Source organism: Gadus macrocephalus, chromosome 3 (genome assembly GCF_031168955.1).
Source record: "Gadus macrocephalus chromosome 3, ASM3116895v1".
In the NCBI taxonomy this organism is placed as follows: Eukaryota; Metazoa; Chordata; class Actinopteri; order Gadiformes; family Gadidae; genus Gadus; species Gadus macrocephalus.
Window position 1 is genome coordinate 24319162 of NC_082384.1, and position 23451 is coordinate 24342612.

General features: G+C 43.5%; 2 protein-coding genes and 1 long non-coding RNA gene across 3 annotated transcripts in view; 2 read left to right on the forward strand and 1 right to left on the reverse strand.

The window, feature by feature from the left end:
- Positions 1-149: 149 nt before the first annotated feature.
- slc43a3a (solute carrier family 43 member 3a) lies at positions 150-10793 on the reverse strand. The gene is made up of 12 exons (XM_060048227.1): positions 10607-10793; positions 10259-10388; positions 9841-9887; positions 9530-9606; positions 8981-9073; positions 6549-6688; positions 4101-4240; positions 3837-3980; positions 3107-3214; positions 1554-1740; positions 1064-1187; positions 150-555 (listed from the first exon to the last, which is right to left on the reverse strand). The coding sequence occupies exons 1-12, from the start codon at positions 10791-10793 to the stop codon at positions 415-417; spliced, it is 1518 nt and encodes a 505-aa protein (XP_059904210.1). The 3' UTR covers positions 150-414.
- LOC132454710 (uncharacterized) lies at positions 10349-18313 on the forward strand. Its single transcript, XR_009524980.1, has 3 exons — positions 10349-10529; positions 10677-10817; positions 18138-18313. It is a non-coding gene; the product is annotated as an uncharacterized LOC132454710 (long non-coding RNA).
- Positions 18314-19726: 1413 nt separating this feature from the next.
- ctnnd1 (catenin (cadherin-associated protein), delta 1) overlaps positions 19727-23451 on the forward strand; it is a 33210-nt gene continuing 29485 nt past the window's right edge. Inside the window, 1 exon segment of the mRNA XM_060048219.1 lies at positions 19727-19825. The gene's annotated coding sequence lies outside the window, so the exon portion shown is untranslated.

Sequence of the window (23451 nt, forward strand, 5' to 3'; positions counted from 1 at the left end):
AATCGAGCACACAGAGAAAGAAGTTAAGACAATTCTAAAACTGTATTGCCTCTTTTGTATTTTTACGATCCTGTCACTAATTAGTCTGATATTATTTACAACATTAGGCTACTAAGGAGATGATAGTATTGAAGTGATATGAGAATATATTTTTGTTGTTACAAAAAACTTTATTAAACTGTACTCAAATAACAAATAAAGCGCACAAAAAAATAATCTATTTTTCAAGAATTCATCATTTTGCTTTGGAAATCGACTTTAAAACACAGTACAAACAACATTTTGGTATGCTGATCTTATTAGTTTGGCTTGTTGTGGCTGTACCAAGATATTTGTAAAAAAAACTTGCTATACATGGATAAAAACCAGGACCATAGCACATGCATCCAAAAATACGTGATCCATTTCCCCCCTCTATGTCTTTGCCTCCGTTAAAAGACCCAGATTGACGGGCGGTCCTTTCTGTCTCTCTCGACTCATTCGTCTGCAGTGGAGGAATACGTTCAGGGGATGGATGAAGACGAGCAGCACAAGGAAAGTCAACGCAATATCCACCTGAAACACAACACAAACACAATTATTTCACTCCATAATTCACATTACGCACTTATTGTATGTTGTACGTCCTTGCACTTAAAAATAGTACTTAACATTGTGTAGCATCTTATTTTAGTTATCTTTGTTGTATACGGGGAATGGGTTAACCTAGCGATTGTTAGAGCTAACCCTAACCTTGTTTCTATGAACATCCTTACTGTACCGACAACGATATATTGTTTCTCCTTCTTCTGACAAATGTAGTTATTGTAAGTCGCTATGGATAAAAGCGTCTTCTAAATGCCCATAATCTAAACGTGACCCCCGCAGCCCCAGCCCCCGCTGCGGGCTGGGGTCAGCGACGTGGACTTCTGAGCTACGGATCACAGTGAGGCGAGACCTCGAGTTAGAAAAGGCGTCGATACAGTGGTGATGGCCGACATACATTCAATAAAGCAAAACAAATGATTTAAAACTTTTGTGTCAACCAAGCATGATTGAAAACCGTGAAGAGGTGTATTCTTACGTAAAAAGGGTCTCTGTTGAGTGAGTTCTTGACCAGAGTGAAACAGGGGTACTGGATGAGGGAGATAAGGGCCGACAGGCTCATCACCGTGCCGTACAGCTTACCGAAGTGACACGCTGGAAACCTGAGGGGCCACACCAAGGATAGAGGATTTAATGTGTATGCATGTACGTTTGTGTGTGTGTATGTATGCATGTGTTTGTAACTCTGTGAGTATGTGTGTATGCATGAGTTTGTAACTTTGTATGCATGAACGTGTATGTGTGTATTCATGTGTGTGTATGCATGTACATGTGTGCGTGTGTGTGTGTGTGAGAGAGGTGTTGAGCCATTGGGGGAAAATCGTCACACGCATACACACACACACTCTTTCTACCAAGGAGCACACACACACACACACACACACACGCACAGACACACACAGAGAGACACACACTCTCTTTCAACCAACAAGCTGCTAGTACACCCCCCCCCCCCCCCCCATACTTACGCGATGCTGATGAAGGCGGCGTGACCGCCGTACAGGAAGGAGCGGTTCAGCACCTGCAGAACGAAGGTCAGATACTGCAGCGGCAGCACGGGCACCGTGGCGCACACGGAGAACAGCAGGCACTGCAGCGCCGTCACGAACAGGGACACCACCGCCGAGCGCAGGTCTGCCTCCCGCTCTGTCTCACCTGGCGGGGGGGGGGGGGGGGGACTAGGGCTGAGCCGTTAATTGAATTTTGATCTCGATTTCGATTGTAGCGTCAAACGATCACAAAATTAATTTAATCGGGTTTGCGACTTTTATTTATTAAATGTTTTATAGAAAGTGCAGAACAATTGGATACATATCTGTACATTATTTGAGATTTGAGAAATTTTCTATTTGACCATTTTGTGTGTTTTTTTAAGTCGAAATTTCAACGTTCTCAGTTACAAAATATTTTTGGGGGAGACATGCTGAATAAATACATCATGTTTTCAAACTCAAAAAAAATCGTTTGAATAATCGTGATTTTAATATTGACCAAAATAATCGGGATTGATGATTTTTCCCATAATCAAGTAGCCCTAGGAGAGACCGTCAGTTGGGGGGGGGGGGGGGAGGGGTGAGAGGCGGTCAGTCGGGGGGGTGGGGGGGACCACCTCACTCACCACCACCAGTGTGTAGCACCCACTTGGGTGTAGCACGGCAGCCAATCTGCGCCAGAACGCTCACCACACACCAGCTTGAAGTGGAGAGTGAGGGAATTAAGGAGTCAGCCAATTATACAGGAGGATGATTTGGGGGCCAGATTGAATGTGCCTGGTTGGGCCAGAACACCGGGGAAACCCCTACTCTTTGCGATAAGTGCCCTGGGATCTTTTATGACCTCAGTGAGTCAGGACCTCGGTTTTACGTCTCCTCCGAAGGACGGGTAGGTGTCAGGGTAAGGGTCTCTGAACCCTCCCAGGATCAAAGGGTGTACCCCAATGTCTGGCGGGGGTGTGAGAGGGTGGGCCAGCTGAGAAGCGGATGCTAGGAGGGTCTCTGTAAGGGTCTCTGAACGCTCTCAGCTAGAAGGGGTGCACCCCAATGTCTGCGGCCTTCCTGTCCGCATCAGGGATGTTTGGAGGATGTTGCTTATAGCTGCTAAAGGTCTCTGAACCCTCGTAGTATGAAAGGATGTACCCCAATAGCTACCTGTCGGCATCCCTGATACCGACGGGTAGACTGCAGAAGTTGGGGTACACCCTGCTCATCGATGAGATGACACAGATGCAAAAAGAATACTTGATATATGGTCACGTTATACTACGACAGCATATACCAATTTAGAGTAGCACGCACGCACTCGCTCGCTCACACTGAGAAGAACAAGAAGCTGCCGGGAAATAATCTCCACTCTGAACGGCTTCTTCAAGTTGGTTGTTCTGCTTTTTTGGTCGAGCTGTTACCAACCGTCTACTTTTATATGCTTATTGTTATTGACGATTTGCACACACACACACACACACACACACACACACACACACACACACACACACACACACACACACACACACCCCTTAGTGTACCTGGGGCCCGGGGCTTTCCTTTGTGTCTGTCTAGGAGGACACCGTTCCAGGGGGCACACAGGATTCCACAGAGTTGAGTGATGGCGAAGGCGTTGGTGAACTGGCTCACTGAGAGGACCGGCACAGCAGACCCATATCAAACCGAGACACACAAGGAAGACTTTAGATTGCAGAAGTCGGGTTAGAGAATATCGATTCTGAAAAGGAACTAGATGTATTCAAAGGTGCTGTAGGTTCAATTGACAAGCAGTCATTGAGGTGTTGTCTCTTCAACAGAGACAACGCAGCGATATCAACATGAGTAGTTCTAACTGGAGAGACGGGGAAAACCACGAGCTGCCGACCATCATGGGAGAGGAGGTCATGCAGCCGCATTTAACAAAGACGTTCAAAGGTGGTGCATTCTACGAGAAAGACGCAGAGGAACGTTCGTTACGGGGCTTTTGTCGGGATAAAAAACAAGTGGTCAGCAAAAGAAAGAATCTGCCTGTTGACTGCAGCTGTCTCCATATTAAACCATTTGATTCGAGACTGCTCCTTGCAAATGTTTGACCAATCAGCACATCTCTTCCCTCTTCCCATCTACCTTGCCTGTCAACCACATCTCTGTCCCAGCAGAGGGGACTTCATGACGAGGAGTGGGCCTTCTGGGCTCTCTCTCTCTCTCTCTCTCTCTCTCTCTCTCTCTCTCTCTCTCTCTCTCTCTCTCTCTCTCTCGTCCTTGTTTTACCTAGGGCGGGGTCGTTGTTGGCGAGGCGGTTCAGGGTCGGGTTCAGCGTGCCGATGAACAGGTAGTGCCGGAGCTGCATGAGGGACAGCCACAGCAGGTGCCAAAGGAAGAACCAGGACTGCACACAGCTCCGGAAGCTGGGCACTGCGGCGGAGCATAGGTCACGTGTTAAGGTACTGTGAGGGTGGAGTCTGGCACTTAAAAATAGCACTTTATGCACTGTGTAGAATTGTTTTTTTGAGGATAACTGCACCAAAGAGATACCTTTTTCTTCAGAGATGTTCTCAAGTTGTCCCTGTGCATCCGCTTTCTCGTCGAGCTCTGCCAACCCGGTTGCCGCGGCTACCTGCCTCATCTTCTCTGTCTCCTCCTTGTCGCGAGCGTCAGACTTTCCGAATCTCAGTCTACATGGAAATATGTTGACATTTTCTAACTGACCTGCCAGATGCGGTGGTTATTCCTTTTGGACATCTGTACCTTGCCATAAACTGTATATAAACTACCGTTCATGAGTTGGGGTCACCCAGACAATTTCATGTTTCCACGAAAACTCACACTTTTATTAAAAAGTTTTCAGCTGCCTAACATGATTGCACAAGGGTTTTCTAATCATCAATTATAATAATAAATAATAATAATAATTTTATTTAAAGGTGCCTTTCTCGGCACTCAAGGACACCGTAGAGAGGTACACAAAAGTCATTAGAAGGGAACACAATTAAGAAAGAAAGAAAGAAAATTGTAATAACACAGACAGTAATTCCACATCAGGTGGAATAGGCCGTTTTGAACAGATGGGTTCTGAGATGTGATTTGAAAAGTGGAAATGAAGTGATGTTTCTGAGTTCAGGTGGTAAAGCATTCCAGAGTCAGGGAGCAGAGCGGCTGAAGGCTCTGTGCCCCATGGTGGTGAGACGGGCAGAGGGTACAGACAGGTGTACGGAGGAAGAGGATCTGGGAGGAGCGGGAGGGAGTGGGTACATGGATGAGGTTGGACAGATATGGGGGAGCAAGGTTGTGGATGGCCTTAAATGTAAACAGGAGGACTCTGAATTTGAGACGGAAATTATGTGGTGGATGGATAGGGTTCGAGTTATAATGCGGGCAGCTGAATTCTGGACCAGTTGGAGCTTATGGAGGGATTTGTGAGGGAGGCCGAGAAGGAGAGAGTTGCAATAATCTATACGGGGGGTGACGAGGCTGTGGGCGAGGATGGCGGCAGTGTGGGGGGTCAGGGAACGGCGGAGCCGATTTATGTTTCGTAGGTGGAAGTCGGCAGACCGGGGGATGTTATTGATATGGGATTGAAAGGATAGTGTACTGTCCAGGATGACACCCAGACTTTTGGAGGAGGGTGCAACAGTGGAATTATCTATGGTGATTGAAAAGCTGTTCGTTTTTGATAGGGTAGATTTTGTGCCAATGAGTTGAACCTCAGTTTTACTGCTATTTAATTTGAGGAAGTTGAGAGTGAACCATTTTTTTTTTCAGTGATGCAATTAGTGAGGGAGGAGGGCGGAAGAGTGGACGAGGGTTTAGTGGTGAGGTAGAGCTGGGTGTCGTCAGCATAACAGTGGAATCAAATCTTAAATTTGCGGAAGATATTGCCGAGGGGAAGGAGGTAGATCATGAAGAGGAGGGGTCCCAGGACAGAGCCCTGGGGCACACCTGAAGTGACGGGGGAGGGGATGGATTTGAAGGGCTTCAGTTGGATAAGTGTGCGGCCACATAAGTATGATTTGAACCAGTCTAACGGAGTGTGGGTGATGGCAATCGAAGCTAGCCTGTTGAGGAGGGTGGTCTGACAGAGTGTATCAAAGGATGAACTGAGGTCGAGGAGGATGAGGATGGTGCCATTAGGAGGTCGTCGGTTATCTTGATGAGTGCTGTTTTAATGCTATGGAGTGGGCGGACACCGGACTGGAACTGATCATATAGGTTATTGTTGGATAAGTGAGAATGGGGGAGGCACTGTTTTTTAGGATTTTAGAGATGAATGGAAGATTGGAAATGGGACGGAATTTGGTGAAGTTGGAGGGGTCGGCACCAGGTTTTTTCAGTATTGGTGTAATAGCCGAGGTTTTGAAGGTTGTAGGGAAAGTTCCAGTGGTGAGAGAGGAGTGGGTGATGGCAGAACTGAGGGGGGCCAGAGAAGGCAGGCTTTAACTAGTTGTGTGGGGAGGGGGTCCAGATGACAAGTGGATGGTTTGGATTTTTGGATGAGTTCTGTGATTTCTGAGAGAGTGGGAAGCTGGCAGGGGGAGAGTGAGAGTGACGATGGGTGAAAGTCTGTCGAGATGCTGAGGTGAGGGATTATTCCAAGGTGCTGGTGGATATTCTTGATTTTTGAAGTGATTAGCAATTAGCCTTTTAACACGATTAGCTAAACAATGTACCATTAGAACACAGGATTGATGGTTGCTGGAAATGGGCCTCTATACACCTAGACCACCATTGGTTTTGATCCAAAAACCCGCCAGAGAGGTTTGCTCAAACACACTTTTAAGACCACCATCCATTAAAAATCATCAGTTTCCAGCTAAACAGTCATTTACCACATTAACAATGTCTAGACTATATTTCTGATTAAATGTTATCTCAAAATGAAAAAAAAACGGTGCTTTCTTTAAAAAAATAAGGACATCTTTAAGTGACCCCAAACTTTTGAAAGCTTGTGTCATAGTGTATACAGTAGATTTGAGCAGGTCTCACCCGTAGCTGTAGTCACTGGGAGGGCTGTACGGGATGTGTGTTCTGGGCATCAACAGGAAGGTCCTGAGAAGGTGTATGATGCTGCAGAAGGACAAGACCAGGAAGGAGGTCTGGATAGAGATGTTCTGCTCATACAGAACCTGGATAACAGACAGAAATAACCTTTGTAACACTTGCAAGGAAACACAAAGTGCCTGTTGCATACAGTTTTAGTATTATTGGGTTGGGTTATGTTGTGCAGAGGTTGCCAATTTGTTGATATTTTCATATAGTGTTGTGCATGCATTCATTTAAAATAACTAGTTCCAGTTATTTATGAACAGTGAAGGTAACAAACTCTTAAAAAATAATGTGAACTTGAACAAGTGAAAAATGAACAACTATGAACATAAATATATTGAACTAAACTTGAAGTAACATCTATCAAATGTAAACATGAACAACAGAAAATGTCAGTAAGGGAACTTAACACGCGTTTGTGAGGCCACAGAATAGGCTACAATTCATTTTAATCAGTGGGAGCCCTGTGCCTGTTTCCCTGCAACAAGAAGGTTCCATCTGGGAGTGATGGAAGACAGTGACGTGTTTGAAATGTCCAATCGATTGCGCAATTTTGTTTTAGTTGCAGTCATTGCCGAAAACCCGGCCTCGCATAGGTACGTGGTGGGAAGTGGAAGCAACGTTTTCAGCGCTTTTACGGATATCTCGGGATACTCCGCTTTGGTTTTGATCCAAAAACCCGCCAGAGAGGTTTGCTCAAACACACTTTTAAGACCACCATCATTAGCTATTCGATCATTTGATCTTCCTCCTGCACTGACAAGTGATTCAGGACATTGACAAATGGGTTGCGGATCCACTCATTCGTTCGGTTCGCCGTGGATCTTTGGAGGATGGGAAGTAACGTTTGAATTAATTTGAAAGCGCAACAAGGTGATCGCGCACCAGCTGCGAGAGAATGGGCCCTGCCTCAGTCTCTCCCAAAATCCCCACTAATGTTTGGAACATATCGAATACTCCCCTGTCCACTCGTCGTCCCCACAAATCAAGCTTGGCTTTAAATGCAGCAACTTTATCTGCCAGTTTAAAGACAGTCCTCAGTCTCCCCTCTGGAGTGTCAGGTTGAGCTGAGCTCATAGTGTGACACTACTGTTGAACTGAAGTGAGCTTAGGCTGCGCGCGCAGCCGCTGAAGCCAATACGTGTTGAGGACGGGACAGACAGACAGCTATCCCTAAGAAAATAAGTTAAGACCTTGCCAAAAATGCAAACATGTTATATGCAATCTAACCACTGCATATAGACATATGGCATGTACATTTTTTTTTCTAATCATGTCGTAGCCTACTAACCTACGGCCCGGTTAGGAATGTCCCGCGGCCCGGTACCGGTCCGCGGCCCGGTGGTTGGGGACCGCTGCTTTAGGTAAACAACTCCCTGATTTGATCATTGACAAGTGCATTGCAGGGAGGGGGTGAAGTTCTTTAAATAGCTCTGTGAAACTGTATTTTGGGCTCACTCTGCTATAGAGGAGACTAGCGTATGTGTACATTAAAATAGGTTAATTTTCCCAAACTATTGTGTGCATTTTGCATATAGAAGTCTCATCTGTCCTAAACGCAATATCTCGTAAAGAAATCACCACGACAATCAAGTATCAGATGATTCAGAAATGACAATAATGAACAACAGCAGTCCAGCTTTAACAAGCATGTGTCCGATGTGTAGAGAATTGGTATCGAATTGGTATTTTTATTAATTTGGGAAAGTATACTTAGAAATATAACAAACAATTCGGTTGTAAAGATACAGGAGGATCATGAAGATGCATTGACTGGAAATCTTGCCCTATCTTCATAGATCACATGCTGCCTAGATACATAACAATTCTTGGTAGCCTATATAAAGGACTGACCATCAATTGGCTGTTTGACCAGCAAGCTATAACGCTCAACTGATAAGCTGTGTTTGCCCAGTAGTGTCCCATAGATAAAACACTCGGATGCAACTCCGGGCATAAAAGGACGGGTGCATAAGTCCTTTCTTTTAGGGCTGCTCGATTATGGGAAAAATCATAATCATGATTATTTTGGTTAATCTTGAAATCACGATTTTACAAACGATTATTTTAGAGTTTGAAAACATGATGCATTCATTCAGCATTTCTCCCCAAAAAAAACACTGTAACTGAGAACTTTCAAAGAATTTGAAAAAAATATACAAAATGTTCAAATTGAAATTAATGCACAAATATGTATCCAGCTGTTATATTTCTATAAAACATTTAATGAATAAGATATACTTTTCTTTTTTAAATAAATAAATAAAAATACGGTTCAACGTGATTATATTAGTTTGGAGATCGTTTGACCCAAATTTGATTAATTGTACAGCCCTACTTTATTTATAACTAAAACTCATTAAGGTAGTTACCTTAACGATGAGGAAGACTGAGGAGGAGGAGTCGAAGGCCCCGTTGTAGATGGTGATGATGGTGGAACGATGGGCAGAAAACAGGTTGCCGATCTTCATCAAAAGCAGACAGTAAGACAGACAGACAGTCAGTTAAAAGCTGCACAGTCTTACGGTGAGGTACACTACCCTTCAAAAGTTTGGGGTCACTTAGAATTGTCCTCATTTTTTAATTAAAATAACAGTTTTTTTCAATGAAGATAACATTCAATTAATCAGAATTACAGTCTAGACATTGTTAATGTATTCTAGCTGGAAGCTGCTGATTTTTATGGAATATCTACATAGGTTTTACAGGGGCCCATTTCCATCAACCATCGCTCCTGGGTTCTAATGGTACATTGTCGTGTTAAAAGGCTAATTGATGATTAGAAAACCCTTGTGCAATTGTGTTTTCATGGAAGACATGAAATTGTCTAGGTGATCCCAAACTTTTAACAAAAGCATTTGCTCTTATCAGAAACAATGTGTGCATGGTTGCACGCAGTCGTGACTGAATGGTGGGTTCACCTGCATGTTGGTTAGGAGGAGGATAATCCCTCCAACAGCAAGGCAGGGAAAGGCCACAAACAGCAGCATAGAGTATGCTAGAAAGGAGTGGAACAGAAAATAATGATGAGTAAACACAGGCAACATTGTAACACCCAAACCGCCTCCTCTGTATAGCGACCTGCTCTTCGAGGTCACTACGTTGTGCAAATAGTTACTCAATGGTTCAATATGAACGGTACAATAACTGATTTCAATTGGCTTGAAGGGGAAAGGGGATGGAACTGTTGGTTTTCCTGTTTTCTGTTTTTGTACCAAAGTTTTCATCCTACCTGCACTAGAGAAGGCCATGATCAGAGTTCCAATGGCATACAGGGTTCTGGAGGGTACGAGAAAGGTTCATAATGTATTTATTCAGATTGAAGCACATTTGATCTTGTTTGACCGGATCATAATAACAAGAAGCCAGACGCTGAGCATCCATTAGATGAGCGTTATGTATCTTAGGAAAACAAGTGAGCAATTTGAACCGTTAAGGTATTATGTGTAGTTTATATAAACCGATTTTCACAATATATTGGTCCTTTTTTGTCAACACTTTATTACACACTACTATCACCCAGGGCCCTAATGTGAAATGTACCATACCACAGTGACCACATTACACAATAACAAGCCTATCTGTGTTTGACATCTCTATTTACACCACCTTTGAGCGTTCATAATAGAGAGATTGGTACAAGAACTCACATTCCCAGAAGTCTGGTTACCATGGTACCGAAGCGATCAAACAGGTAGCCATTTGGCAGACTCAGAAAGGCGATGAGGAACGAGGCGATGGTAAAGACCAGAGAGAAGTGCTCATCTTGCCCACTGCAGTCTAGAGAAGAGACAGCGAGAGAGATGGAGAGAGAAAGAGAGAGATGAACAGAAAGAGAGGGAGAGAGAGACAGATTGACAGAGCCAAAGAGCAACAGATAATGCATAATGCATTCTCCCAAAGAGCAGTTCTGCTATCCAGGTAAGCAGTGCAATCTCCATTCTCCACTCTCAAATGCAAAACACATTCAAATTGAATTTGGAAGCAATGTCCCTCACCTGTATAGCTTGTGTTGTTTGCGGCCGTGACGTTGACACACATTTGACTGAAGTACCCATCTTGTTTCAGCACAAACACAAGAGAGGCAAACCCAAACACCAAGCCGGCAAAACCGAGGCACTCTGCTATCCCCGTGGCCAGAGTCAACCCGTAGAGAATCTTGTTCCCTCCCCCGCATCGTTGCATGTTTCACTCTTCACCACCCGCCCGGTGAGTCCAGAAGGAGAGATTTCCTGCAGGTCGTTCAGGAGCAAACAAAATCTGAACGCTATTCGACAGGCATTTTATAAGACAGGGCTGGTTCTGCATCCACGACGAGGCCCCTTCCTCTTTCACAGCTGCACTACTTCCCTTGCATTGTGGAGGGCTCTGTTATGTAATATATTGGATGTAGAAGAAGACCAGATAACACAGGTTCAAGGACCATGGTCTGAAGACCCAGTGGGTCCCTTTGTATAACGTATGCAAGTGTTAGAGTGTGTGCGTGTGTGTGTGTGTGTGTCAGGAGCCAGGGGGACAGACGCAGTGTAATCCAGATTAGTTCAGGGCAATCTGTCTCTACGTACACACAACATGTCACATATGGTCGTCCGGATCTGTGTTTAATAGAGATAGGGCTACTTACTGAAGGTTTATTAAATTCTGTTACCATGACCTCTGTAGGCTATTTGGGCTCTTTTCCGATTTAGTAGTAGTGAAGGCCTACTTTAAGTTAAATTCGAGAATATAAACTTTGTTTTATGGATTTGTTAGACTGAAATCTACAATGGGCCTATTTTATAAAATGATATTTCACATGTTTTGAAAAATAACTTCGGACAGGATTGGGGTAATAGGGTACAACGTTATTTAGAGTTCCTTCCTTTTTCGCAACTAGAAAATGGTGTTTCACATAGTTTGAGGGTTATAGGGTACACAGGCAACTAGAAAGAGGAACTGGAAGTCCTTGTTCTGGACATTTGTGAAACATGAAGAGACTAGAGATTATAATCTTAATTTGATAAATACTGTAAATTATAAAAAAAATGATTAAATATGATATGTAATCACACACACCAGATGAAAGATGAGATGACAAAATAATACTTTAAAAACAGTGTTGGGAAAGTTCACTTTCTACGTGAACTAGTTCAAAGTTCAGTTCACAAATTTTAAAATGAACTAGTTCAGTTAAACGTTCATAATTCAACATTTTGAACTAAGTTCAAAGTTCCAAATAATAAACTAGTTCATAGTTCTTCTTTTCAATATGTTGCTGTGAGCTATTATTTGTTTCCGGTATTTTAAACATGGAGCCCCCTTTGTGGTTTGTCTAGGATGAAATAGAGTGGTTGAATCAAGTATCGTAGCGAAATACAGTTTCTATCGTGTTTTATTGCACATTTAGCGCATTTTGTAAATCCCATTGATTTCTGTTGGAAGACTCATTGCTCGTTGGCCGGAAACGGAAAGGAGGGTTGTTCACGTTTGGTTGTAGTCTTTTTGCTCGGTTCTAGCCCTACTGTTGAGACGGAGAACCCAGCGAAAAGACTACAACCAAACGTAAACAGCCCCCCTTTCCGTTTCCGGCCAACAAGCAATGATTCTAGGAGGTATTCTAGTCCGCTGAGCTAGGAGGCAGAGAGCTAACGTTATGGATTGTACATATTTATAATTCGAAATTCGTCTGAGCCTTTATACCACAGATACTCTAGGGTCAAGCATATAATCGCATTGTCTGATAACAGTTTAATTCATTTTTCACAATTTAACAGCTCTCATTTTGAAGAATAATCACCGCACCATTAGTTTCAATAGGAATCGCGACGGTCTATACTTTCAACATAAAGTGTACATATTTATAATTCGAAATTCGTCCCAGCCTTTACACCACAGATACTATAGGGTCTATAGCATATAACCGCGTTTTCTGATTACAGTTTAATGTAACAGTAAGCGGACAACACTGCAACTGCAAATTAACTACACAGAGATAACCATGGCAACCGGTCAAACAACATGGCGTCCTGCGTGAGCATCCGCCGTGTTGATAAACAAATAACCCCCCTATTGAACAAAGTTAAACCGAGTGAGCGGGCCGTTCACAGACACCAGAATGAACGAGTTCACAGTAACGTTCATCAGGCAGTAATACAGTACGTTCAGTTCACGTTCGCCCAAAATATGAACGAGTTCATGAACTACCGTTCAATGAACGCGTTCAGGTACAACACTGACTTTAAAACCAAGAGCAGTGCATTTTCAATTATATTTACTCTCATTTTGTGGTTCCGCAAAATGTGTTCCAAATTTTGTCGATGTCAGATATTTATAAAAAAACAGAAAAATAAGGGAACCACTTGGTCAGCTATATTCCAAATGACTCCCATTCGACCATCCACTTCGGCTTAATGCAACAAGGTCAAGCAAGCTCCTACAAGTGTGCTATTTGTTAAATATTTCTAAATTTCTATTTGTGTCACAACCATGGCGGGTAAGAACTGACTTTTCAGCATATAAATAATCGTTTAAAATGATGACATAAGTGCATGTATTTCAATAAGTGGCCAAAGGCAGCTGGCTACAGAAGGAAAAAAAGATGGCTCCTGTATAACACACAAAAAATGTTCAACTCTGTCAAAGATCAGCAACGTCAGCTTTTCTTTCTGACGGTGGTGACAGAGAGTTTGACGCTGTTGACTATAACATCCAAATCCTCCTCAATGGACGTATAATTTATGATTACAATAAATATTAATATGGCTTTTTATTATGCTTAATATTTTATACATTTCACCATAATAACCATCAAGTTAGATACATTTCACGCAGTGATTCATTTCAATTCTGACTTTCCACTGCTGAGGAAGGTATGGCTAGGCAGCAGTTTACGTGGAGGAGCAAAGGAGAGACAGGGAATACCGAACAAAGTGGAGGGATATAATATATAAAGCTATAAAGTTAGCCAGAAAGCACCGAAGGAAGAAGAGTTTATTAACTCAATTTCTAACATTTAAACAAGACTGCTAAGTCTGTGTGAATCTCAAAACAGAGAAACAAGAGCAAATTATTCACTTGGGTTTGCATTTAATTAAAAATATTTTTAAACCGTAAACATTGGTCACTTGTCAGCTTCATCAGCTTATTCCCTTTCAAAAAAAATGTGTTCATCATTCAAGCATGAATAAAGACACCAAGTCCCTCTGTCATGACTTGAATTCTTGTAAAACTTCTGACCCTTGGTATTATGTTTATTTAAAATAAAATAAATAACTTATTAAAATAAATATTAAATAAATAAGACACTAAGTCCAGGGGTTGACATAGATCAGTTGAGGACGTTTTCATGAGTCTCACAGTATTAGAACATGTTGTACTTAATTTAGCTCACGTTGTTATGTCAATGAATATGCCCTCAGCTGATGAAGTAATGCCAGCGTTTTTTTTCAACTGAAAATAAGCACCCATGTCAACTTTTTCTGCTCCTTGCACCTTATCATGCTTATTGCTATGCAGCATTACAAGCCTCTGCCGACTTAAACATGAAGCAATTCAAGAAGAGGCATAGATGGAATCTATGGAAGCATATATGTAGCAAAATTCAAATGGCAATGCAATTTGCAATTCAATAAGTAATTACGTTATGCAATTGACAATGCATTATGCAATTTCATAATGTAATTTGTAAATACGTTATTCAAAGTGTATTTTAATATGCAAAGTGACAATGCAATCCTCAATTACATTTGCAAAAGTTATAACAATAAAAATACAATAACATTTTGTCAAATTCTTTGAGTTCCTTTATTCAAATTGAAAAGCTTTAGCGTCCCCGTGATTGCAATCCACTTCGCCACGCTCCGTGTGTTGCGATATTCAAATGACATTTCAATCCGCAAAACGGAATCCAAAGAGGAAATCCAAAGAGGAATCCAAAAAGTCAATATGCAAAGTGGCAAACGTATCAGCCAATCAGCGTCTGGGCGGGAACTACGTCACTTTCTATATTCTCCAAGGGTATCTCCACAGCTGAATGACCGGGCACCCATTCGTAATGAGTCGTGATGTGGGGATACATAGTAGTCCAGAGGTAACTGGGGGCTAGGTTGTGGAGAGCTTTGTAGGTGAGGAGTGGGTGGAGACGGTGGGTCTCCCGACCCTATGTTTCGCACCCAGTGCCTGTAGCACTTGGGAAATCTTTGTGTTTACCACACTGGCGTCAAAACGTACCAGTGAGGATAAGTCGTCTATCCTATCTCCCAGAACACGCACTCTATCTACTGCATCTGTGTCTTCAACACGATTGTTCTCCACATCATCGGCCAAACTTCGGAGCGTATCAATAATCTCCATTGGTGACCATGGACCTGACACATACGAACTAGAAGTGAACAAGGAAATTACGAGCAAGTGACGTAGTTCCCGCCCAGACGCTGATTGGCTGATACGTTTGCCACTTTGCATATTGAATTTTTGGATTCCGTTTTGCGGATTGAAATGTCATTTGAATATCGCAACACACGGAGCGTGGCGAAGTGGATTGCAATCACGGGGACGCTATAGCTTTTCAATTTGTATAAAGGAACTCAAAGAATTTGACAAAATGTTATTCTATTTGTATTGTTATAACTTTTGCAAATTTAATTGAGGATTGCATTGTCACTTTGCATGTTAAAATACACTTTGAATAACGTATTTACAAATTACATTATAAAATTGCATAATGAATGGTCAAATGCATAATGTAATTCCAAATTGCATTGCCATTTGAATTTTGCTACATATATGCTTCCATAATGAATGGTCAAATGCATAATGTAATTCCAAATTGCATTGCCATTTGAATTTTGCTACATATATGCTTCCATAGTGTACAGCATCTCATTGCTTGTGTAAAAAGAGAATATTAGATTTGAGGCCGAAACGATAGGGTGGGCTAAGGCAAGTTTTGGGTGGGCTTGAGCCCACCCAAAAAAGGTCTACCTTCGCCACTGCCTATATATGACTGGGGATAGGATAATTCACCTGAGGTGGTAAACATGGTTATGTTTTTAAACCGTTCATTCTATTGCCAGAAGGACTATGTAGAAGGACTAAGCCACTTTATTTTGAGATGCCCCTGGAATCCCCATATTTGTTTCTAGAAAAAAGAAAAAGCAAGTTGATTTAAAAAAAGACAGAGAATACTGTTAATGAGTGTGCCTTAAGCAACAATATATTAAATATTAAGCTGTTTTATGACAGCAACCAAAAACATTTCCAGAAGATCTGGAATTGTATTATTTCCATATAGTCAACAATCATGCATCAACATTTTAAATATTTTTTTGTTGTCATATTTGCTATGCCCCACCTCGCTAGAGTGTTACGCCCCACCTTGGCCCTACTGGGGCTAACAACAAACCACCCTTGACCCCAAATATCAAAGGACACCTTTTACAAAAACCCAACCAGTGGGATTTATTTACATAAACATGAAAAGGACACGACATTAAGGTATACAACAAAGTCCAAACCATAAAGACAAGACAAATCCCAGAGAGGTGGCACGACCAGCCAGCAGTCCCATGACCAAAAGCATCCCCATGGGAAGGGGAATCTGTCGCTTTGAACTCCGGTCCTGACGAGCGGTCCAGGTGCTCCTATTCAGCTCCACTGATGCAGCACACCTGAGCCTGGGCTGAGACACGCCCACAGAACAGTCCCCGGCACAAAGTTGCTCATTCTCAAATTGGTAAACGAAGAGCACACAGGTGACCTTACTAATTGGCTTGAGCCAGTATGTTCAGGGTAGTCCACTGCCCAAAGCTCTGTGGCTTTATCTGCACTTGTATGGACCAACTTGGCTTCTGCACATTTAATTGCTGACTTGTGCCGCAAATTTTGAAATTGGGAAGTTCCATGATGGAACTCATTTTGTCTGTTTATGTCTGGCATTGGCGGTTGCAAACCTTGCTGCTTTTTTGAATGCACTTTAGTCAGTGCAGGGGAAGTATGGCTGGAAGACTCACTCTTGCTTTTCATGGAGGTCAGTTGCTCTAATTTAAGGAAGTGAGCATGGTTGTTTTGGCCTGTTTCTTAGAACTTGTTTTCGCACTCCCTGGACAGATTAAGGCCCCGTTTACACGAAGGGAAAACGCAGATATTTCCACGCGGTTTGGCCTCTCATTTACACGAAAACACAGTTTTTGTCACAGAAAACGATCATTTCTAAAAACTCCGGCCAAAGTGGAGATTTCTGAAAACGCCGGTTATGTGTTGTCGTGTCAACGGGGGGAAACGGGGTTTTAGGTTCTGAAGCGTCGCATTATGCGCCAGGAAATGCTTAACGTCATATGAGCGCCCTATGTTTACAGTTTGTTTGTTACAGGAAGACGCTCTAGTTATTCGTCGTTGTTGATTCTGCGGATTCTGATTTGCTTGCATGGCTTTAATTGCACTCGATGGCGTATTTATGCGTTTTGATGTAAACAACTTTTTTGAAAACGATATTGTGTGCACAATGTTATTTTTGAAAACGGAGGGGGGGGGGAAATATTCGTTTCTATAAATACCCTGCTACGTATAAACGTGGCCTAAGTCTGCGGAGAGGCTACCCTGGGGAGGGGGCATGTTAGCCTCGTGCCCGGTATGTCTCAGAAGATAGTTAGGTTAGTCTAGCTAGCTTGAATAGGTCGGGGGATTGCTTTTCTCATCAACATGTGTACAGACTTTTGCCAAACAGCCATGCTCGCCACACTTTTGTCTGGAGCAATTTTGAGCCATGTATTTAACCTGTTCATTAAGTAATCAGTAGCTTTTGTACGTGTGGCTTTTGGTGAGCCCTATGTGTGTATGAGCATGAAGCTCATTAGAGTTAATGGATGCTGATTGACTGATGGTCAGTGCAGGTTCATTAACAGAAGGCTTGTGGTGTTTGTATCATATCTCACAAGTGGACAGGCCCACTTTCTGTGAAGGTCAGCATTTTTTATGCCCATTAAATGAGCGTGAGGTGTACGTTAAAAGGTGACCTTTAGTGAGATGGTGCGGTCAGCCTACTTCTGTAGATCACTTGTGTAGGTTGCTAGCCAGGTGAAGGCACCAACTTTTGTTTGTGTGGTAGTGAGCCACACTAGTGATCAGTGTTGATGTGGATGTTTCCAACATCCACATCAATATCTTTAAGACATGTACAGCTTTGCAAAACCATGTGAAGGCAATGCATACAAGCCACTTGCAACAATATTTTAAATATTTTCTTCTCAATTGATCCCATTTCAGAACAATGCTTTCAGTAACTCATTTAATCATATTTGCACAGGGAGGAAATGCCCAAAACAGAATATAGTGCAAAGAAAATTTAGTAATAATTATGCTGCTGTATTGTGCATAATTTTTTTAACGATAATAATAATAAAATAAAAAATACGATTTTCTTATTTTTTTAAGTGTGCAAAGATTATGTTTCCACGTACCAGTGGTGGCACGCGTGCCTATGTCAACCCCTGGAGTAGAGGCTGGGAACCTACAACAGTAAAATCAGTTATTATTCACTTCTACTTGTTTCAGCTGGACCCACCAAGCATTATATCCAAAAGAAAAACTTCTACCAGCTCTGAAATGTTCCTCCAACTCCAGATTTCCAGATCAACCTGGAACTTCTTCCCCACTACACTCAGAAGCTCCAGATGGTTTTGTGGAAAATGCGAGAAATAAACGAATAAAGACGACAAGTCCCTCTTTCATGACTTTGTAAGATCAAAATTCTTGTAAAACTTCTGACCCTTGGTATTAGGCTATGTTTATTTAAAATAAGTAGCCTAACTTATTAAAATAAATAAATAAATGAATAAGACACTAAGTCCCGTCTGCAGCTCGCGCTATCAGCTGAGGACGTTACCATGAGTCAGTATTAGAACATGTTGTACTTAATTTAGCTCACGTTGTTATGGCAATGAATATGCCCTCAGATGATAAAATAATGCCAGCGTTTTTTTTCAACTGAAAATTAGCAACCATGTCAACTTTTTCTGCTCCTTGCACCGTATTATGCTCATAATGATGCGCAGCATTACAAGGCTCTGCCGACTTAAACATGAAGCAATTCAAGAAGAGGCATAGATAGTCACCTTGTGGTCAACTGTCATTTAATAGACATCTGATTATGTCAAGGTTTTGAAATTATTATTATTATTATTTTCTGATAAAGACTAGCTAGCCTTTTTGACAGACAAGACAGCAGAAACTATGTTATTAACTATGTTGAACTGTTATCCAGCGAACTTGGGTTATGAAGCCTTAGATCATGACGATAGCTGATGTAACGGGAGTCTGCCGGTGTGTCTAGGACCGAACCGCGCTGCCTGTATGACCACTGTACACTGCGCATAGACAGTAAAAAGTAACAGAGACGGTGGAGGGGTTATAAACCAATAAATGAAAATAGGCTATTTATTTCAGGTAGCCTATTTTTTCACCCAAAAAAATTGAAAACCATGAAAGTTAACCCCCCCCCCCCCCCCCCGGCGAACGCCCCCGTCGAGAAACCAAGGACCATGCCACTTTATTTTGAGATGCCCCTGGAATCCCCATATTTGTTTCTAGAAAAAGATAATATATAATATCCGGGGCTTTAGCCCCGAATGAAACAGCCTAGTGACGCCACTGATTTAGTCATATTAATGTTGCTAGATATTATTGAATATTAATGAAAATAGTCCATTTTGTAAATATATTTGAATGAGTTGCATTACAAATTACTGATTGAATATTTTTTATATGTAGCTGCAGTTCACCTTAGTAGTCACTAGGTGGCAGTAGAACACACTAAATAAGAGCCCCCTATCGTCTAGTCAAAGTTCCCCTTGTCGTGGAAAAATTATAAAAATAGAATATAAGATATATTCTGTAAAAAAAAAAAAACATATAAAAAGCAGAAAAATAACATCAGATTAATTATCTTTTGAATCGTCAAAAAATAACACAGGAAAAGGCGCATAATGCATCAGGAGTAATCATCCACGTAAACGTATTCAAATTTTGAAAACTATCCACCACTACCATTTCAGGTCCCTGAGTAAAATATTAAATAATGCATTATATGCATATTACACCCATGATCCATGCGTTTTATTCCCCAAATCCCAGCAGTACTGGGAATGTGCCGCCCCTCCCCTCCCACCCAGCGACGAGGCAGGAAGAGCGCAGCGGAGACCAGTGAACAACAAGCCGAAGGGAGGACGATATCAACCACCTAGGTAGGCTCGTCTACCTACAAATCTCTTTTAATAATAATAATCCACTTTGTCAGACCGCACACCTTCCTAAAGGTGGCACGGATCGCGTCGTGGAGGAATAACACGCGTCGGTCGCTCCGGTTCCCCAGCGGTGGGATTAAAGTCTGCTACGGGGAGGCGAGGAGGAGGCAGACGGGCCTCACGCTACACCCGATTCCACTACCCGTGGACTCCTTAAACTAAACCCTGAATCCTCCTCTCGGTAGCGGGTCCGTGTCGGTACCGGGGGAAGCGGTGCGCGTTCGCCGCGACGCCAAAACGCGCACGTTTGACGCACATTGAGGTGAAAAGAGCTGGTGTTGTTATAGCGCGATGCTACAAGCTAAGCGGGCTAGCAGTGGTGTCTACTTCATAGGTGATGGGTGAGGAAGTTATCAGAAAGCCCTGTTGGGTGTGTGTATGTGTGTGTGTCTCCCTTAATGTGTGTGTCTCTTAATATGTGTGTGTGTGTGTGTGTGTGTGTGTGTGTGTGCGCGCAGGTCGAATCTTTTTTGTAGCACGGCTCGCCTATGTGCACTTTTCTGGTAACGGTGTGTGTGTGTGTGTGTGTGTGTGTGTGTGTGTGTTGAATGCGCACTGCCTGGTGTGTGTGCATGTGTCGCATCACGGGCAACGCTGCTGTTAAAGTTTGAAGTGGCAGCACTGTGGTGTCCTGTCCCTCAACGTGCAGCCTGTCCCGCAACGCGCACCCTGTCACGCAGCTGTCCCGCAGCGCGGATCATGGTAACGGCTCGGTGACCCTTGTGCTTCATAAACTCGGCACAAGTTGGTCAGACAGGTACACGGAAGTGAGTCTCAGCGCACTAATCAGTAACTGGATGTGTTCAAACTGCCAACCCTTTTAGGAGGGCAGTGACGATCGACTGGGCTCCGATCAGCAGCACTCGTAAGACTCTTGTTTTTTTTCATTCTATATGGTTGTTCATTGTCTGGTGTTGTCAGACCTACGCCCATTTTACCTTTCCGTTTCTTTTGATGTGGGCTGCTCGGCTCGGATACGTGTGTGTGTGTGTGGGGGGGGGGGGCGAACCTGTTCCGTGAGTTTAGCCCATGGGGTGTGGCAGGGTGGAAGGCGTTGGAAGTTGCCTAATTCTACACATTCCCATTTTTAGAGGTTTTTCTACTCGCATTTCTTCTTAACTTGAGGTTAAGAAGAGCTTTTTGTGGGAAGGCTGCGACAGAGTGCTTGATTATGTACTGTTTTTAAAGTTGGTCCCTCTGTCTGTAGGGCTTTGTGTAGAGTGGACATGTAGTCTATCGCTTGTATCTATTGTCATTCCCAGGCAGCCTGTATATATGAGAATGAGAACGAGTCACCACTTGTCCCTTGCACCATCAGAGATGCCTATCTCTGACCTGCACTCTCTGGATTTTAGCACAGCTTTAAACAAAATAGCTTTTTATTTCTCAACCGCTTTCTGACATTGCCTGTAGTGTGTAGTGGGGTGGTGAGTCCAGCCAGTTGTTCCAGCGAGGGGTATCATTTCTGCCGTAATAACGGGCTTCCAGAGACCAGCGTGGGTGTGTCCCCAACGGACATGCAGATGTGTCTTTTTCTGGGAGACTTTTTATATGTGGGTCTCGCTCTCTCGCTCGCTCTCTTACTCCTTCCCTCTCTCCCCCTCTGTGTGTATGTGTCTCACTCTGTCACTCACTCACTCACTCACTCACTCACTCACTCACTCACTCACTCACTCACTCACTCACTCACTCACTCGCTCTCTGTTTGTCTGTGTATGTGTGTCACTCTCTGTCTCTCTATCTCTCTGTCTCTGCTCATAGGGGCAGAGGTCTATGAGAGGCTATTAGACCCTCCTTTTGAATTAGCTTTGGTCCACCCGGCTCACACTGTTGTATAACCTGCTTCCCGGTAAACCACGGGGTCACTCCAGGAACGCACACGCCCCGTCGCCGTGGCAACCGTGTCGGCGTTGAATCGATTCCCTTGCGTCCGACCTAATCGGTCGACAGTTGGCACACGTTTTGATTGAAAGTCGGTAACCGTCCACCACCGCCTCTCGTAGCTAGGGCTCTGCGAGCCACGTTTAGGAGGGGGGCACGGTAATCCAAAATCAGAGGCAGTGGTGGTTGGACAAAAGCCAACACACACACACACACACACACACACACACACACAGGCCACTCTCTACATCTGTTGGACCATTCAAATGCCGCTGAGTCAGCCGAGCGCTGACCGCGCTGCCCGAGCCTATTCACCATAGCTGGTTGATCCTCAGCTGTGTGCTGGAACATAATGCAGGCCTGCCCACTATGGCCGGCACCAGCTCCCTTTAATGTGGCAGGCACAGCCCTGGCAGCCTGCGATAATGGTGTAACACAACACCCAAACCCACGCTGGGAGCTGAAGGCCCTACGTGTGGACGGCGGCACTGAGATGGTATCCCGATCTCAACAGAATAACAGTGGACGCCTGTGCGTTGTGGCCGGTTTCGTGTGATGCGTGCGTGTGTAGCGCTTGCCCCTCAGTCTGTGTAGCGGCGTCGGTCGTAAGGAGCTTACTGGGGCTTTGGTTTGATTGGACATAATTCAGTGTAAAACCTAATGACTCTTCCGTTAAGTTGATGATGGGTTTAGGACAGCAAGCCATTTAAAGGGCCATATCCATGTCAGAAGTTGAACTGACCGCTGCGGGAGAACCATCGATCTCTCTTTAGCACTCGGTGCAGGAAACTAGTTTGTGCCCTTTTCAATATCAGCAAGGCACTGGGTTTCCCATGCATATTTGGTGGCCCATGTGGTGCAGTGGTTTGCATTGTCTCACAGCTCGCAGCTGCACCAAGTGTTTTTGGTCATACCCGACTGGGAGCCTTTCTGTGTGCAGTGTGCGTGCTGTCCTTGTACTTTTTCTGGGTTTCCTACCAAGTCCCATAGCTACTTTGCACTCTATTAAGGCCGTGTTACAATTACATTTTGTAGTTGCTGCAGTACTGAATCGTGAGCTTCGCTTGTTCTCCTACTTTGGACCCTCGCTTTGGATAAAACTGTCTTAATGTCGACAGCTCTTCTACCTCTTGTTGTTAGTATTGAAACTGGACAGGGATAGCTTCAGTGCTTGTGAAAGGCCTCATCTGTTGTAATGTGTGATAGGACATATTGCCTATTCAGCACCATGTGTGAATCGTGTTGATTATATCCTCTTTGTTTTTTTAACAACATAAGGTAAGCCGTCACCTGGAATGACACCTAACACCGGCCAAATGTGCATGCGTGTGCGTGCATGCGTGAGTGTGCGTGCGTGTTTGTGTAATTGCTGCTAATTTCTGTTTCGGGGTAAGGTGTCAGGTTTTTGTCAGGATTTTCCTTTCAGACCCAGGCTCGGACATAAACGTGTACCACATTCGTATCGGGACACCGATTTCAGTTTTCCACCTGAAACAACATCTTTCCAAGGTATTTTTCTTCTTCGTCCAAGCGTGCTGGAGGTAATTGGCAGGCCTTCTGGTTGGCTCCCCTTCTACGCCTCCTGAGTAATGAACCGGGGTGAGTCGTTGTTGTCTAGTGAGAGAGAGTAAAGCGCTTGTTATCAGGGCCGCGTCTTACAGCTGAGGCAGGATGTGACATGCCAT